General features: G+C 41.7%; 1 protein-coding gene and 1 long non-coding RNA gene across 2 annotated transcripts in view; one reads left to right on the top strand and one right to left on the bottom strand.

The window, feature by feature from the left end:
• The window catches only part of FBXW4 (F-box and WD repeat domain containing 4), a gene marked incomplete at its 5' end in the record, with an annotated part of 71,502 nt that extends 59,934 nt beyond the window's left edge, over positions 1-11,568 (bottom strand). Inside the window, one exon of the mRNA XM_083615354.1 lies at positions 11,345-11,568. Coding sequence (XP_083471480.1) covers positions 11,345-11,568 — 224 coding nt within the window. The remainder of the gene's footprint in view (positions 1-11,344) is intronic.
• LOC310763372 lies at positions 1,942-13,470 on the top strand. The gene is made up of 3 exons (XR_014548597.1): positions 1,942-9,111; positions 9,371-11,767; positions 13,117-13,470. It is a non-coding gene; the product is annotated as an uncharacterized lncRNA (long non-coding RNA).
• The last annotated feature ends 2,230 nt before the right edge of the window (positions 13,471-15,700 follow it).

The raw sequence follows: 15,700 nt of genomic DNA, 5'->3' as shown, positions 1-15,700 counted from the left end.
TTGCTTACATGGACCACTACCCAGCACACAGCTACGGGTACATAAAGGTGCATTCCTATGCTCAATTACCTGAGAGTAAACCCACTGAATGGGATTTCCTTCTGAGCAGACATGCATATAATTGCACTGTATGTCCCACCAATTCTATGGAGCTTAATTGCAGCTAACTCTGTGCTGGATGGTAACCTCCAAAAGGACAAATAGATACCAACTGCCTTCCCATGGCATTTCCCCTTACACTGGAAATGCAAGACTATAGCAAGCACTGTCTCTAAGAAAATCACAGCAGTAAGCTAACCCTTAAGGATAGCAGTAGAAACATGAACCATGTTCTGCCCCCAAACAACAAAAAAAGAAGTCTGCAATTGGAGATTTGCTAGCAATTCCATCCATCAAACATGAGACTGAATAGAAGATGTCTAGTTCCCCATTAGCGGTGGGGGCTAACAAAGAAGAAAGCTCTTTTCATGCATCAGTGGATAGAACTAAAAAAACATGAGGCACAGAAGAGATTTAAAACAATGGGTGAAGTAAGGTGCTGCTTTTAAACAGTTTCTTTTCCTATCCTAATAAGCTGTGCTAGAACAAGTGATACTAGAGGGATATTAATCACTGGCTACTGAAGGACTTGAAGTTCCCTGCAACTCAAACCAGAATAGTTGCCCCGGCAATAAAAGTATTTTTAATACTGACTTAACAATATTGTTTTAATAAAGACAATTAAGTTTAGATCCTGTTGGCCCGTGAAGTTTTTCCATCAATTTTTAGGAGCATGGGAAGTTCACCTTGTACCAGTTCAAACCTGCCACGTATTCCTATGTATTTTAAGCAATTATCATCTAAACATTGACTTTAGTTACTTTTAACACAAAGAGAGGCTTCGCTGGGGAATCCTATACAAGTCTACTAAGTAGTAAGTCCCACTTTGTTGAATGAGGTTTACTCCCAAGCATAGGAGCCAACTCCTAGGGGCTGAGGTCCCTTTGCCCCCCCCCCGTAAAATATTTGAGGGGGCCACTCCCCGCAAAGTTTATGGACACTGCTATTCAAGTGGTGTGTGCGTGCTGTGTCATGTGATTGGTTGGGTGGGGTTTACCTGCCCCCCCCAAACCATTTTATTCAATGTGGGCATCCCTGCTCCCCAGGATGTATGTTTAGGATTGTGGCTTTATTTATTTACTTATTGATACTTTGTTAACTAAATGGGATGCGGGTGGCACTGTGGGTTAAACCGCAGAGCTTAAGACTTGCCAATCAGAAGGTCGGCGGTTCAAATCCCCGTGATGGGGTGAGCTCCCGTTGCTCGGTCCCTGCTCCTGCCAACCTAGCAGTTTGAAAGCACGTCAAAGTGCAAGTAGATAAATAGGTACCGCTCTGGCGGGAAGGTAAATGGCGTTTCCGTGCACTGCTTTGGTTCGCCAGAAGCGGCTTAGTCATGCTGGCCACATGACCCAGAAGCTGTACGCCGGCTCCCTCGGCCAATAAAGTGAGATGAGCGCCGCAACCCCAGAGTCGGTCAGGACTGGACCTAATGGTCAGGGGTCCCTTTACCTTTACCTTACTTTGTTAACTGAGTTAACAATTACTTTAAAAAATAACACATGTAGAATTTCTCCATCAATGTAATGTCTGAAACTATTAAACATGAAGTTTGATAAGATACATAGCAGAAGAAACAAGAGCAAGTGCACCAAGGAGTGCAACTATTCTTCTTGACCATCCCTCTCTGTTCTTGATGACCTGTATTGTTTAAAAAATGACAAAGCACCCCTAAGAAGAAAAAAAATATCCCTTTAAACAAACATCTCTTATAGCTGTTAATGCATGGGAGAATCTCTAACCTGGCCCTGAGGCCTAGCCAGACTCTAGTATTCCCAGCTCTCTTTCCATCGCCTGGGGCTCTCTCCCCCCCCCCCCAATCTCCCTCCCTTTTCCGGTACTTTGTCACCATTATAATTTGACTGCATTCCTGGGCATGTGACCCACTTTAAACAAAAACACACAGAGATTGCCATCACCTAAGAATCTCGTTTTTTACAATCAGGAAAAGAGACTAGAGGGTCGGTTTGCAGTCTCTGCGCTTTACCTCCTACTCTGGACCAAAATGGCAAAAAACTATGTCCACTGAAAGTATGAGGAAGAATTCCCACTTTAAATGCTGATGTTTTGCAAGAATGTCTTGGACCGGGTATTAACTTCCAGTTCATGTCTGAAATCTAAATGCCCATGGATTCAGATTGAGTTCTAATTGTTTTATTTATTTGCTTGGAAATTTATATCAGACCCCACAGCAAATTGTCAGGGAAACCCAGGGCAATAGCAAGACAGTCTGGGTGTGGGGTTTAAAAACAGCATAAAACCACAAATAAATACAAAAATCAGATTTGAAGTTAAAATAAATCAAAAGGCATGAGAAAATGAAAAAAGTGCCAAAATGGCTGTGGTAGGCACCAGGTAAACATCTGGGAAGAGCATTCCATAAGCATTCTGTATTGACACAGAAAAGACCTTTTCCTTTGTAACCTGCCACAGCTTACCCAGCAACAAAGCTCATCAAGGGCCTCCAATAAAGATCTTAGGTCCCAAGTGGGCACATATAGAGACAGGTGACCCTTTAGGTATCCTGATCCCGAGCCTTCAAGTTGTGCCTGGAAATGGTTCAGGAGCAACTGTAATTGGTGAAGCACTAGTGTAATTTGCTTACTTAGAACCTTTACAGTGGCAGCTCCCCAAATGTAGAACTCTCTCCCAAAGCAAATTAGACAGGCTCCTTCTCTCCTGTCCTTTAGACAAGAGGTTGAGACATTTTTGCTCTGCCGTATTTTCTTCAGCTCTTTTATTGTGGTTTTTTAACTGCACTGATATTTAATTATTTCAAATAATATTTTTTTTGCTCTTCTCAGAGCCAAAAGTCAGTATAAGCACCAGTGTGAGGCCATTTTGTGGACACTGCAATAAACCATAGTTTCTCGTGCTAAGAACAAGCCAGAAAACCCTTTCACGTTCCTCCCCAAACACGACTGCAAAAATGAGGTAAGAAACTTTCACTTCTATTTTGATTAACCACAGTTTAGTGTTACATCCAAACTCTAAACAGTGGGTAATCTTAAGTGTTGTTTGCTGAAACAAGCCATGATTAGATTAACTACTGTTTCTTGGTTTCAGATGAAACAACCACAGTTTAGAAAAAAACTGAGGCTTCCAATCCTCTTTTTACAGTCATTGCAAAGGATAAGAGAAGGGAATGGTGTGTGAGCTCCAAAATCACTGCAGTTTGTTCCTATCATGACAAACCATGATTTACTGTGACATCCAAGCCAGCTCTACAAACCTTTTATTGAATCTACTTCCACTAGGGAATGCGCCAGCTTTTCAGATTTAAAGGATTGCCTGCACATGCCCACCAGCAAAAGCTGACTTGGAAGTTATTACTATACACTGCCTCCTTCCTCCTATGGTGCTAACACAACAAATAAGCCTAAACCTAGTAAAGCACCATTTTAGGATGCTTACAGAGACAGGATTGTACTTGAACCAAATAGGAGCGCCCTCTATGCCCTCAGGCATCATGCTGTCCACATTATGAAGAGACAGGAGCTTTCTTATCTACCATTTATCCACTCTGTCACTCTGAAGAGCTACCAATCTAGCTCAGAAATATTTCTTTTTCTTTATTTTCCTAGAATCCATGTTTAAGCAGTCTAGTTCAGATGTCCTAAACTGGTAAAAACGTAGGAGGGGAAAGCAATGCAGAGGACATAGTACACAGACACAAGATTTAATGTTAATGTTCCCCTTTTAAGCTATAGATTTCTTGTGTTAGAATCTGAAGCAATGTGTAAGAAATGAAGATATTATCACCTTATTGACCCTACATATTTATCTCTTACTTTAGTCACCCGCTTACAACACTAGTCGACTTATTCAGCACCAAGAGTCGCCTTAGGCATATACCACATCAAAAAGCTATTTTAACTACATCTTCTTTCTCCTTTCTTTGGCAATCACTCATAGCCAAGTAAGATTGTTTTCCATGGATATGGTCTTAACAGTGTGTCCATAAGCGACTGTGGAGGCCAATTTTGGATCCACATGGCCTTCAAAAATAGGGACATAGGTTTCCGGTTGGAAGTTGATCATGGTGAGGATTGGCCAAACGTGCCTTCCTCTTAGCATGTTTCTTATTTTTGTAGTGAGTTCATGCTTCTTCAAAGACTATGACGCATTTGGTAGAGGCTATTCTTCAACTGGAGCGCTTGCAGGCCAATGTTTCCAATCATCTGGGCTTATACTGCATTTTTTTTAGATTTGCCTTGAGAGAGTCTTTAAACCTCGTTTGTTGTCCACCGGCATTTCGCTTTCCACTCTTATAGATATAATGCAATAGTATATAATCTATTAGCCCCTTGAGTAATCTGACATAGGCCTAAAACGGTTCGTAAAGTATGGTGAGGAGTCAAATTATTTTTATTTGTCTCCTTATTTCCATGCCAAACATCTCATAACACCATCACATTTGAAACATATCTTCACAAAAATTATTTTAATTTAATCTTTAATAAATCCTATTTTATTGATGTTATATAACCTTGGTATGATCAAAATTCTTGTAAAAATCCATGGATGACACAAAAATGCATTTGAGCTATATGTAGCCTGGAAACTATATGTCATAGCTCTTTCAGTTTGGAAGCAAGTCCTATCAAAATGAGACAATTTATTTCCAAACAAGGATGCTCAGGTGCAGGGTGTTTGCTTAAAAAACAAAACACTATGTTCCACCACTCAGCTACAGCTCACCCCAGGTATATTTTTATTTCTGAATAGGCAAGTTTAAAAGGGAGAGCTAAGGCCAAGAGTAAGATGACAATAAGGTGTACGATGAATAAAACAGAGTCCAAGTTAACTACCACATTGCTGGTCATAAAACCGCAACGGCAAAGAATGCTCTGGCGTTCAGGGAAGGGGGCTCATCATTTCTGACAACACCAGGAAGCACTTTAGAGATGTTGCTTTACAAGATCTGAAGGGAACTTTCTTACAGACATTTGGTTACTGAAGGGCAGCATACAATTTTTTCAAATTATGCACTCAGTCACCACGTGCACATACTGTAATACAAGACCTCTCTTCCTGCTGCAATGTACATTTGGGCAAACTATATTAAAATCAAATGGCCCTTTCCTGCTCCTGCAGGTGATTGATCACAACCTCTTTCTCCCTGCCACCGCCTTTAAAGAAATGCTAAACTCAGTTTTTATCATCACACAGAAACTGTTAAACAAAACCTTTTGCAAACTTCTGAAGACGACAATAAATACATTTGTGAACCTTGGCTTCCTAGCTCCCATGTGCTCTGAATCAAGTACTGCAAATTCCTTACTTAATAGTAAGTTTAAATACTCATGTGGACATTTAGATATGTTTTTTTACCCTGTTTGTTAGAACACTGCACAATCCACCATAGATCATGTTAGAGACAAATACCTTAATCAATCTACCCCACCTGCAATACACAGCTGTGCACAGTACAGAAGCTCATTCCATGCTGGTCTCCTAGGAATTCAAAGGATAAAAAGAGAGAGCAGAAGCCACAATGTAGGCTCACATAGAGGGCAAATGGCATTCTACAATTATTAGATGGGGCACCTCCAGTACAATAGGAAAGCATTACTAGTCGTGCACAAGGCTGGAAACCTGAGGCATCCAACTCTTGATGACTGTACCAAAGTGTTCTGAGATTATTTTCATCCTTGTGCAGGAATAGCCAGCAAGGATACTCTGCCAATGTCTCCCTCTCCTAGGCTTCTGGAAACAAAATAAAACTTATAATGTAATACTCAAACTGTAATTTCCATTTTTAAAACTGACAAAAAAATGTCAACGTAGAGAAACCTGACCACAACACCATCAAACCCTTGGCTAAGTGAGACGATAACCTCCAAGACCAGCACACTGCTTATTTGTTTGTTTGCAGGCTGTCATTCCACCAAACAGGGCTCAAGGTGGCTAGCTAACAGTAAAAAACAAGTAAAATATAAAATAACAAAACATTAGCATACATAAGTAAAGCATCTGTAAAACGAACAAACAAAACTGGCTGTTGAGCAAACTGCAACATTTACACTGGCAAAATTAGTGAGCTTATAGATGCTAGTTCATTTCTGGGCCCAATTGAAGGTGCTTACATTACTTCTAAAGACCTAAATGACTAGAGCCCCAAACATCTGAAAGACCATCTCCTTTCCTACAGAACTCCCTCAACTGTTGTGTAGGAACCCTCTTCATAGTTCTGCCACACTCAGACACTGGTGAGGGTACAGAATGGGAGAAGGCATTCTCTGTGGCAGTTCCTAAGCACAGAGGTGCACCTGACACCTTCACTATATAGTTTTTGCCATACAGTGGTACCCCAGGTTAAGTATTTAATTCGTTCCGGAGGTCCGTTCTTAACCTGAAACTGTTCTTAACCTGAAGCATCACTTTAGCTAATGGGGCCTCCTGCTGCTGCCGCGCCGCTGGAGCACGATTTCTGTTCTCAACCTGAAGCAAAGTTCTTAACCCGAGGTAATATTTCTGGGTTAGTGGAGTCTGTACCCTGAAGCGTATGTAACCTGAAGCATATGTAACTTGAGTTACCACTGTATACTGAAAACACAACTCTTTACCATTACTTTTGACACATGACATATACACACATATTAGGACCCACCTTATGCTTCTGAATCAAAATTGTTTCAACTGATTTTAATATTGTCTTTTTATATTGTTGTTGCCCACCCTGTGACCTTATGGTGAAGGGCAGGTAAGAAACCCAGTAAATAATAATAGAGGCCAAAGGTATATTTGAATAAATATGTAATTGCTTACATGTCAGAATAAGTATGTAATTGCCTGCCAGCTGAAATTCAGCAGAGAAGGGGCTCCCATGGATCTTTTCTGGAAAGAAGTTGGCCCAGTAGCAGCCATCTCTCAGCTTCCTGTCAAATGCAGCCTAAAGCTGGTTTGAAATGGATCTAGATAATTCACCTCATCCAAGAACACCTGGAGGTGAGGTGCCACTACATATCAAGAACCTCTTCCAAGAATATAGAATATTAGAGATTAGCTGGAAATAATCCCATATGGTTGGATTTGGAGAGGTGTTAGCTCAACAGTCCAAAACTAATGTTGAAAGCAATATTAAAACAAACAAACAAACCCTGAATTTTGCCAATAGAAACCTGTAGCTGTGACTCTGACTACCACGACTTATTTTCAAAACTTGTTCCTTTCTGAAGTCCTTAAACAAGACAAATATAAACCTTCATAATTTTACCTAAAATTAACACACAACTGCCAACCCCTAGTCACCATCTTGCACCTGCATACAAAATCTGAAAAATTCAAAGTTGTTGTCTGCTTCACCGTAACTGTGGTCCCACCTTATCCCACCCATAGCTCCATCTGCCCCATGATATGCATCTGTTATGAGGCAGGAAAGTGGTTAAAGGTAGTGTTTGCTGGCAGGAGTATCAAACCCAAGTCCAAGGACTAATGTATGCTGTGCAGTGTATTACTGTACATGTCTTCTACTGCAAGCTAAGAAGCACATAACCAGTTCACTGTCTGACCACAGGCAAAAAAAACCCCCCAGTACTACTAATCACACAATGTGCTCAAATCTAGGAAGCCTTATAATACCCAGGGATAAGAAGCAAAATAAAGGAAGAGGCCAATTCTAAACATTTTCCCACCACTCTTCACACAGTCACACTCATAATGCTATTGAGGTATTTTAAGAGTCCACTATACAACACGAAAATGCAATCAAAAAAAGCCTTTAAGAAAAGCTAGTGAACATTTAAAGTTACCTCGAGAGGTTTATATATGCTTTCATTTGTACACTTTCCTCAGTTGACTGAAATTTCAGATTATTGTTCAGCCTTTCACTTTAGAAATAAGAGTAGAGGCCCTACCAACTACTGCACCTGTTATGCTGTATACCTGACCCCCTCCTGAATCCAGTGTAGAGCTTATAGTTAATGAAAAAATACAAAAATTCATTTCCTCAGAAGGAAGGACAATATAGCACAGCAAGCAGATCCCAGGTGCTGAAAGATACAACAATCCTATAGCCCTCACCCCTGCCGATTTCAATGTAACTATCGCCCAAGACACTAGTGCAAAGGGAATTTCCTTTACTACCTCCCACAACCCCAGGTCTTGATGTGTCTCCTTGGTTTTCCATTCAGGAACATTTTCAAACAGATTAGCATAACAGGGGATTTTTTGGAAAGAGCATTAAGTTCTAAAGCTATCTTTAAACTGTTCAGGGCCATCCAACTAATGTTAGTCGGGCCCAGTAGAATCTGTTTCAATTTTAATAATTATTTCAGGGTTCTTGGCTCATGATTAACTGAAGATTTTGGTGTTTTTAATTCAAATACATCAGGGTTTTTTTAACACTTCAGGTTCTGCCCCTATGAACCTTATAAGATACACTCAAATGAAAGATTGGATTTATTAAAAATAAATCCAAGATTTATCTAAGAAAAACACCAAAACAAATTAATGAAAATCATCCAGAGAGGAGTTCATCTGGTGAAAAAGTGAGATCATCTGGAGCAGGCTTCCTCAACCTCAGCCCTCCAGGTGTTTTGAGACTACAATTCCCATCATTCCTGACCACTGGTCCTGCGAGCTAGGGATCATGGGAGTTGCAGGCCAAAAACATCTGGAGGGCCAAGGTTGAGGAAGTCTGATATGGAGGAATGGTGTTCATTGTCTCCCATGTTACAGAAGCCCAATTGGTCTCAGCTAGAGTTGGGCATTTCGTGTCATCTGTCCAATGCTGTGGAAAATTCTTCCAGCAATGATTTGGCAAGTATTCTCACTTTAAGGCATCTCTTGAAGGCTCTTGTACTGACAGGCCTTGCAGCTGTTTATTTCTTTTTTTTACTAAGTCACCTGAATGATTATCTGTATCTTTAATATTAAGTGAGAATATTAAATTGTGTCTTATAGTGTATACCACCTTGATATATTTTATGATACGCCAGTACAGAAATACTTATTATAAATAAATAAAATACCAGATAAGTTGTTAAATACCAAAAGAGCTTATATACCGTATTTTTCGCTCTATAAGACGCACCAGACCACAAGACGCACCTAGTTTTTGGAGGAGGAAAACAAGAAAAAAAAAATCTGAATCTCAGAAGCCAGAGGTGCAAGAGGGATCGCTGCGCAGTGAAAGCAGCAATCCCTCTTGCTGTTCTGGCTTCTGGGATAGCTGCGCAGCCTGCATTCGCTCCATAAGACGCACACACATTTCCCCTTACTTTTTAGGAGGGAAAAAGTGAGTCTTATAGAGCAAAAAATACGGTAGTTTTAATATGGTTAAGAAATCAAAGAAAAACAACTTTCTCTCCGCTTAACTACTATTAAGGGATATGTCAACACCAGCATTCACCAGTTACCACTAATCCTTTAACCAGGATACAAAGCTGTGTGTTTGTCCTGTGTGTGCATGTACATGGGAGAGTGTGCATGTGTGGGAGTCTGAGATGACCATTCTTGCTTTAGGTCACATCCACCACTGGCATTAGTCCCCAAAGAGTTGGCCAAAGGTGAACGATACCCTCAAACCAGAACATGCAGACCAGCTGTTGCCTGATCAACATGGACTGTCAACAGCTCTTCAGTGTCTCAAGAAGGAGTCTCTCTCCAACCTACTACTTCAGATGTAGCTAGAGATGCCAGCGATTGAACTAGGGGTCTGCATATAAGAAATGTATGGAGCTAATAGCTCCTCCCCATACCCCACAAAATACCATTGATTCAATTGTCACTACTAGTAAACTGGGTTTTATTAAATATATAGCATAGCATCTACATGATGAACATTTCAGCTGGACAGTTACCAGCTGAAATGTAAACTATTTAGATGCAATGCTGCATCTGTTGCATCCAGCTACATCATGGGGCAATTTATGCTACACATTTTTTCAGAAAACAAAGAAGGCAGGGAAGTAGTGAAATTTTCCTCACCACATGTTGATGATATTGGCAGTTTGTTTCCCACACAATTACAAATGCAATGATCCATGCGCATGAAAGTGCAACATTATACACTTCCCAGTTTGTGCACTTCAGAAGCAAACCCGGAGGACAGGGTAAAGGAAGATAAAGCAAATCAGGAACACAGTAAGTTCTGTGCTGATGTACATTAAGTGCATTGTTTTAACATTGTAATTTTGCATTAACTCCATCCCTTAAGTAGAGTTTGAGTAGAACTTAATCATACTAATCAGTAATTAAGCATAGGTCAGAAAAGAACCAATCTAATTCAGCTGTGATTCCAGCCTTGCTACACTTGAGGGGCACAGAGTATCCCGAGTAATCACAGCAGGCCCACAACTACTACCATGGCAACAGGAATACCCAACACCTTTAATCGACCTTTAAATTTCCTGCATATTAAACTGAAAGGTCCATGCTGACAAAGAAGTAAACTCGCTTTTCTTCCACTTTCTGTATCAGGTTATAAATTATTAAGAAATGCCCTATCTGAGACTCAGGGCAGTTTGGGATGTCACATGGAAATGCAACTAGACCCAAGGGCTATTAGGCATCCCTGGGTCTCAAAGTGTTGCCTTCTGTTCAGAACCAGGGCTGTACAACCCAACAGACAACGCAACCGAGTTCAAAGAGAGTCTGAAGTCAATGGGACTTACTGCCGGGTGTGTAAGGGTTGGGGCTGCAAGAAGGAAGCCCCCCCCCCTTATTCTGGAAGCATATATAATCATACAATTGTAGAGTTTGAAGGGACAAGCCCACATCTACATCTTTTTGAGTGTTGCCTAAAGCGTGCCTCCAATGTTAAATTGTAGTGAAAACAGGCGCTGTGTCTGCTATCCAAAACTTGGCATCCGCTGTCACAGTAATAGATGTCCTAAAAGCCTGGGTCCCTTGCAAGATTGGATGGCACAGATCAGTGGGTCCAGGACCCACTGTTGATACAGTGTCTAATAAGGTACCTAAGGACAGTATGTCCCGGGACAACAAAACTAAGCACAGTTCGCCCCCTGAACTGACTCTGTATCCCAGGCTGCTTCGCGCCTATTACGAGCCCCGAACCAGATCTCCGCCCCTCCGCCGGGCCATCCGGACTCCTCCGCGGGAATCCGCGGCGGTCGTCCTATCTCCCTCCCTCCTACGCCGGGCCCTGGCGCTTCAGGAACCCCCCACCTCCCCTGACAGAGCGGGCGTGGCCTTGGTTACAAGGGCGCCCCTTAGCAACCAGCTAGGCCGCGAAGCCCCGTGTTTTCCCAGCCGGCTTTTCCCCAGCCCAGGCGCTTACAGGTCGGCGCCGTGCGCGCTGAAGCCTGCGTTGAGGCAGGAACGGGCGAGTCGCCTCCACAGCGCATCCCGGCAGGTGAAGCGGCAAAGGCGGCGGCAGGTCTGGCCCAGGCGGCCCAAGGCCCGCGCGTCCAGGTACGAGCAGATGAGCAGCAGCAGCTCCTCCGGCAGCGCCCACAGCGGGCAGCGGCTCTCCGCCTGCGGGGGGCTGCCCGGCCTCCCCATGGAGCAGAGGCCTCGCCGGCCCGGGCCCGGCAGCGACAGACTCGGAAACGGAGCCGCCGCCGCCGCTGGGCCCGGGTAGGCCGCCGCTAGTCGGGGGCGGCGGTTCCTCCCTGCCTGGTCGGTCAGTCACATGGGTACGTCCCGCCCTCGGGAGACCGGCCCTCGGTAGTGCGTTCATTGGATCCGCGATGGTTTCAGGGTGAGAAAAGGGGGAAAGAAACAGAGGGACTCCCTTTTGGCACGGCGGGGACACGTTTCTCTCCTCAGGAAACATATCGCCATGTTACGATCCGCAAACTTCTCAAATTCTGGAATAGTACAGTTGCAGGCAAAACCCACGTCTGCAGCCCAAACGCCAATAAAAGAGGAGTGTGCTAGGGAAACGTGCCACTTCCCTTTCCATTGGTTGTAGGCAAGTCTGTTTTAGACACACAAGCACGTTTTGCAATAGGGGGATAATAACATACTGACATATTTCACAGGGTTATAATGATTATATGCGGTGTATGCGCTTTGAACATGCCAGAAATTCTATATGAGTGCTAAGCTTTTTTTTATCTCTGTGGTGCAATCCTGTGCTTGTTTACTTCCCATTGAAGTACCGGTAAGGGTTCAAGCATGTATGACTGCAACCTGTGTCTTATAAATTCTTCACAGGATCAGTTCCCCCAAGAGAAGATGTGCATTGCCCAGGCTGTTGTTTCAGAATCAAGAAAATTCTGAACATGCCGAAATAGGACGTGGTTTGTGTCATAGTAAATTAAAGCCTGTGGTAGAATTTACACCTATTTTATGGTTGGAGGTGCTGGTTATGTACACATTCACTGCTTAAAACGCCAGGAGGTTGTCTTCTCCCCCATCCCCCCCCCCAGCGTTTCAAGTTGCCTTAAGTTGCTGTACAGACCAGGGCAGGAATATCTTCATCCAGTCCCCATGACTTGCTTAGCTTCCACCAGCCAAACTCCAACTCACTGAAGATGTGATTTGTAAGCACAGTTTAACTGGCTTCCTGCTGAAATATAGCATATAGACACACAAGCTAACTACAGTAGTGCAATGATACAATAAAGTATGTACCTTGATTTTGATACAAATGTGTCTTCAGAGCCTTTCAGGCCATTCCTGTAAGATCTCAGAATATGTAGATATTGACACCTGCTTGTCCAGCATGCAGACTCCACTTGAGCGTTTGTACTCACATACCAGAGGATGCAGGGAATAACTAATGCAAATAATTAATATCCAGCAAATTGGACATGTTGCAAAGTTCCTTGTGAATAAACATACATTGTTCCCTCTGCACTATCTCTGTCAATATGGACCAAGGCATTCTCAGGGCAAGTTTTATTCTCTGTGCAACTTATTACCAAGTACAACCATTTCCTTTTGTGGGAGAAAAAAAAGGATACATTCAAAAATACTGTCAGGGAAGCTAAGTCTGTTTCTGGTCCTTGGCAGTCACAAGCATTCAGATAACAGGAGTGCTCTATTGCTGTACTGTAATATTAATCTAAATGCCTGATACAAATGACATCTTTTTTATTTCAGAGTCAGTGGAGCTAAATATTGGCAAAGCTACTTTCTTCATACTGTTTCCTTGAAATGGATCTATTACATGCTACACCATTTCTAGCTGAAAAACAAAACATTCTTCATCTGTCAGATGATCATCAAAGATGCACAAGATGTTCAGAATGTGAGAAGAAAAGGTTGGGATACAGTCTTTGTTACAGTTTTTGAATGGAATAAAATAGCTGGTGCTAAACCATATGCTGCAACGTTTCCAGTAGTATGTGGCAATGGCTGTATTAAATATCCTTTTGGACCTGCTGATGATTGTAGACTTCAATGCAATACAACTTGCAGACAATGTTTCTTCAATAAAGCAGAGTTGAAGACAAACTTAAGACAGACAAGTGTGGTTTTCAGTCTTCACATCAAGTAGAGCAACTAGTTAAGTAACATACCATTTGATTCAACGCTTTCCATAGTTGCACTGTCTCCTAGGACCAAGGACCAAGTTAAACCTCTTCTTTCACCTCTGAATTTGAAATAAATTGTTTTATTTATAATAAATTCTGGAAAAGTGTGATATGAAAGAATAAGAGTTATTAAAGATTACATCAAATTGAGCTAAGAAAACTGGAGGATGCCATCAGCATAAAATCATAGAATTGTAGAGTTGGAAGGGATCCCAAGGGCCATCTAGTCCAGCCCCCTGCAATGCAGGAATTGCAACACATGAAAAATGGCCATCCAGCCTCTGCTTAAAAACCTCCAAGGAAGGAGAGTTCTCCACCACTCGTGGGAGTCTGTTCCACTGTCCAATAACTTTTGCTATCAAAAAGTTCTTCCTGATGTTTAGTTTGAATCTCCTTTCTTGTAACTTGAATCCATTGAATTTGGTCCTAGGTCATTAATGAACACTCAGCTAACTTGGATATGTATATGGAAGCAGAGTAATTAAAGATTCAAATACCAGGTGGAGATACATTTGCATGAGAAGTAATTTACCACTCCAGTTATTATAAGATCTTCACAGGTAAGAACATCAACAAACCTGTTCTGTAGCAGCCACAAATTCCAAAAGTGTGAGAGAGAATTTCTTGAGATCACTGAGAGGAAAGTTGGTGAGAAATGCCGTTATCTTCTTGTAAATTCCTGCACAACCTACAGTAAACCAATTTGGCATATAAGCAGTATATAAATTAATAATAATACAATATCTGTATGATACTCATGGAGTAAATTAACAGTCACCTGTCCGAGAAAGGTTTGTATACAAAGTTAAGCATATAAAGTTGAGCATATAATAGCAGAAAAGATGTTAGGCATGTCCAAGGAAATGTAAATCTGTTCAGCTGATGTAAATCTTGTAGCCATGAGGAGGGAGATACTCAAGTTGTTTTATATAATTTGTTGGACATACTAATTTTATTAGTCTATAACAATACTCAGAAACAAATTGGTTCATACACATTGATTTAACAGTTTCATCAACATAAGGAAAATCATTGCCAAAATTGGAATTCAAGCTTTAACATACCTTGCCTTCCATGCACTATTATGGTTGCTGATGTCACAAGCTGCATCTAAGGAATCTGGAAACATGCTTTCTGCAGTCTGGCACTCTGCCTCTTCCCTGCAATTTTGCTTCCTCATTTCCTAAAGACAGTTTCTGGAGTTGTGGCAATGTGTCTCTTGATGCATTGTCTCACTACCCTCTCTCACTTCCTCACCCTCAAACCAACCCCCTGTCATCTGTCCTTCTCTGAATATAATAATCTATCTGGTTTGATGGCTTTCATTACATTGCAAGGAGATTTGTGGTCATAACAAGCCCCACTGTGGAAGGGTAATGCGTTTTCATATATTTCACACTGCGAAGATTGGTGCTTAAAGGAAAGCATAGAAACTGACAGCAAATATGAGAATACAGTATTTGCAGCAGACCAGCTTTTTCTTAGTGTGTAGCTGGTTGTCTTTCTCAATTCAGATTAGGGTAAGAAGCAAATCCTCCATTTGTGTGATTCCATTTGTGTTCCAATGAGGTAGATAGCCTCAACCTTTGATACTTGGATGTGGGGGATATTCCTTTTTGTCATCTCTTCCATGCAAAATATAATGCTTGTACTGTGTTAATATGAGCATACATAGATTACGGTTCCCAGAAATAAGTTTCTCCACATTTATGAGCGCACTGTATGCAAAAGGCTCACACAGCAGCTTTTTTTATTATGTTTTGCATCACATGTAATTTACATGTGTGTAGTGCTGTACACAAAGTGGTTCACAAAGCTTCTAATATAACCAAAAGGCAACAGCCGTAAGAACTACCTGTTCATTACCTGACTGCTGTTTTTATTTGCACTCCCTTTTTTCAAAGGCTTCCTCTTTATGCTGTTGGAGCTTTGTACCTTTTCAGCAAAAGACACAGGTCATGCGGATGAGATTTTTCTGTTTTGTTTTTCTTTCTAGCTAACACTTTTGTGTATTTCTGAAATTCAAGACACCTCTGATACTAGCAAGGTACTTATCTGTAACGCCATCACTTTGAGGGATTAAAGCCAGTTACTTGTTACACACTTAGATCAAGAGTTATCTGAGTAGAGAGGCTGTCCTGTTAGGGTTG

Source organism: Podarcis filfolensis (assembly GCF_964270895.1).
Source record: "Podarcis filfolensis genome assembly, chromosome: 5".
Classification (NCBI taxonomy): Eukaryota; Metazoa; Chordata; class Lepidosauria; order Squamata; family Lacertidae; genus Podarcis; species Podarcis filfolensis.
The sequence above is the reverse complement of the archived record's forward strand: the minus strand, read 5'-3'. Positions and strand labels throughout refer to the sequence as shown.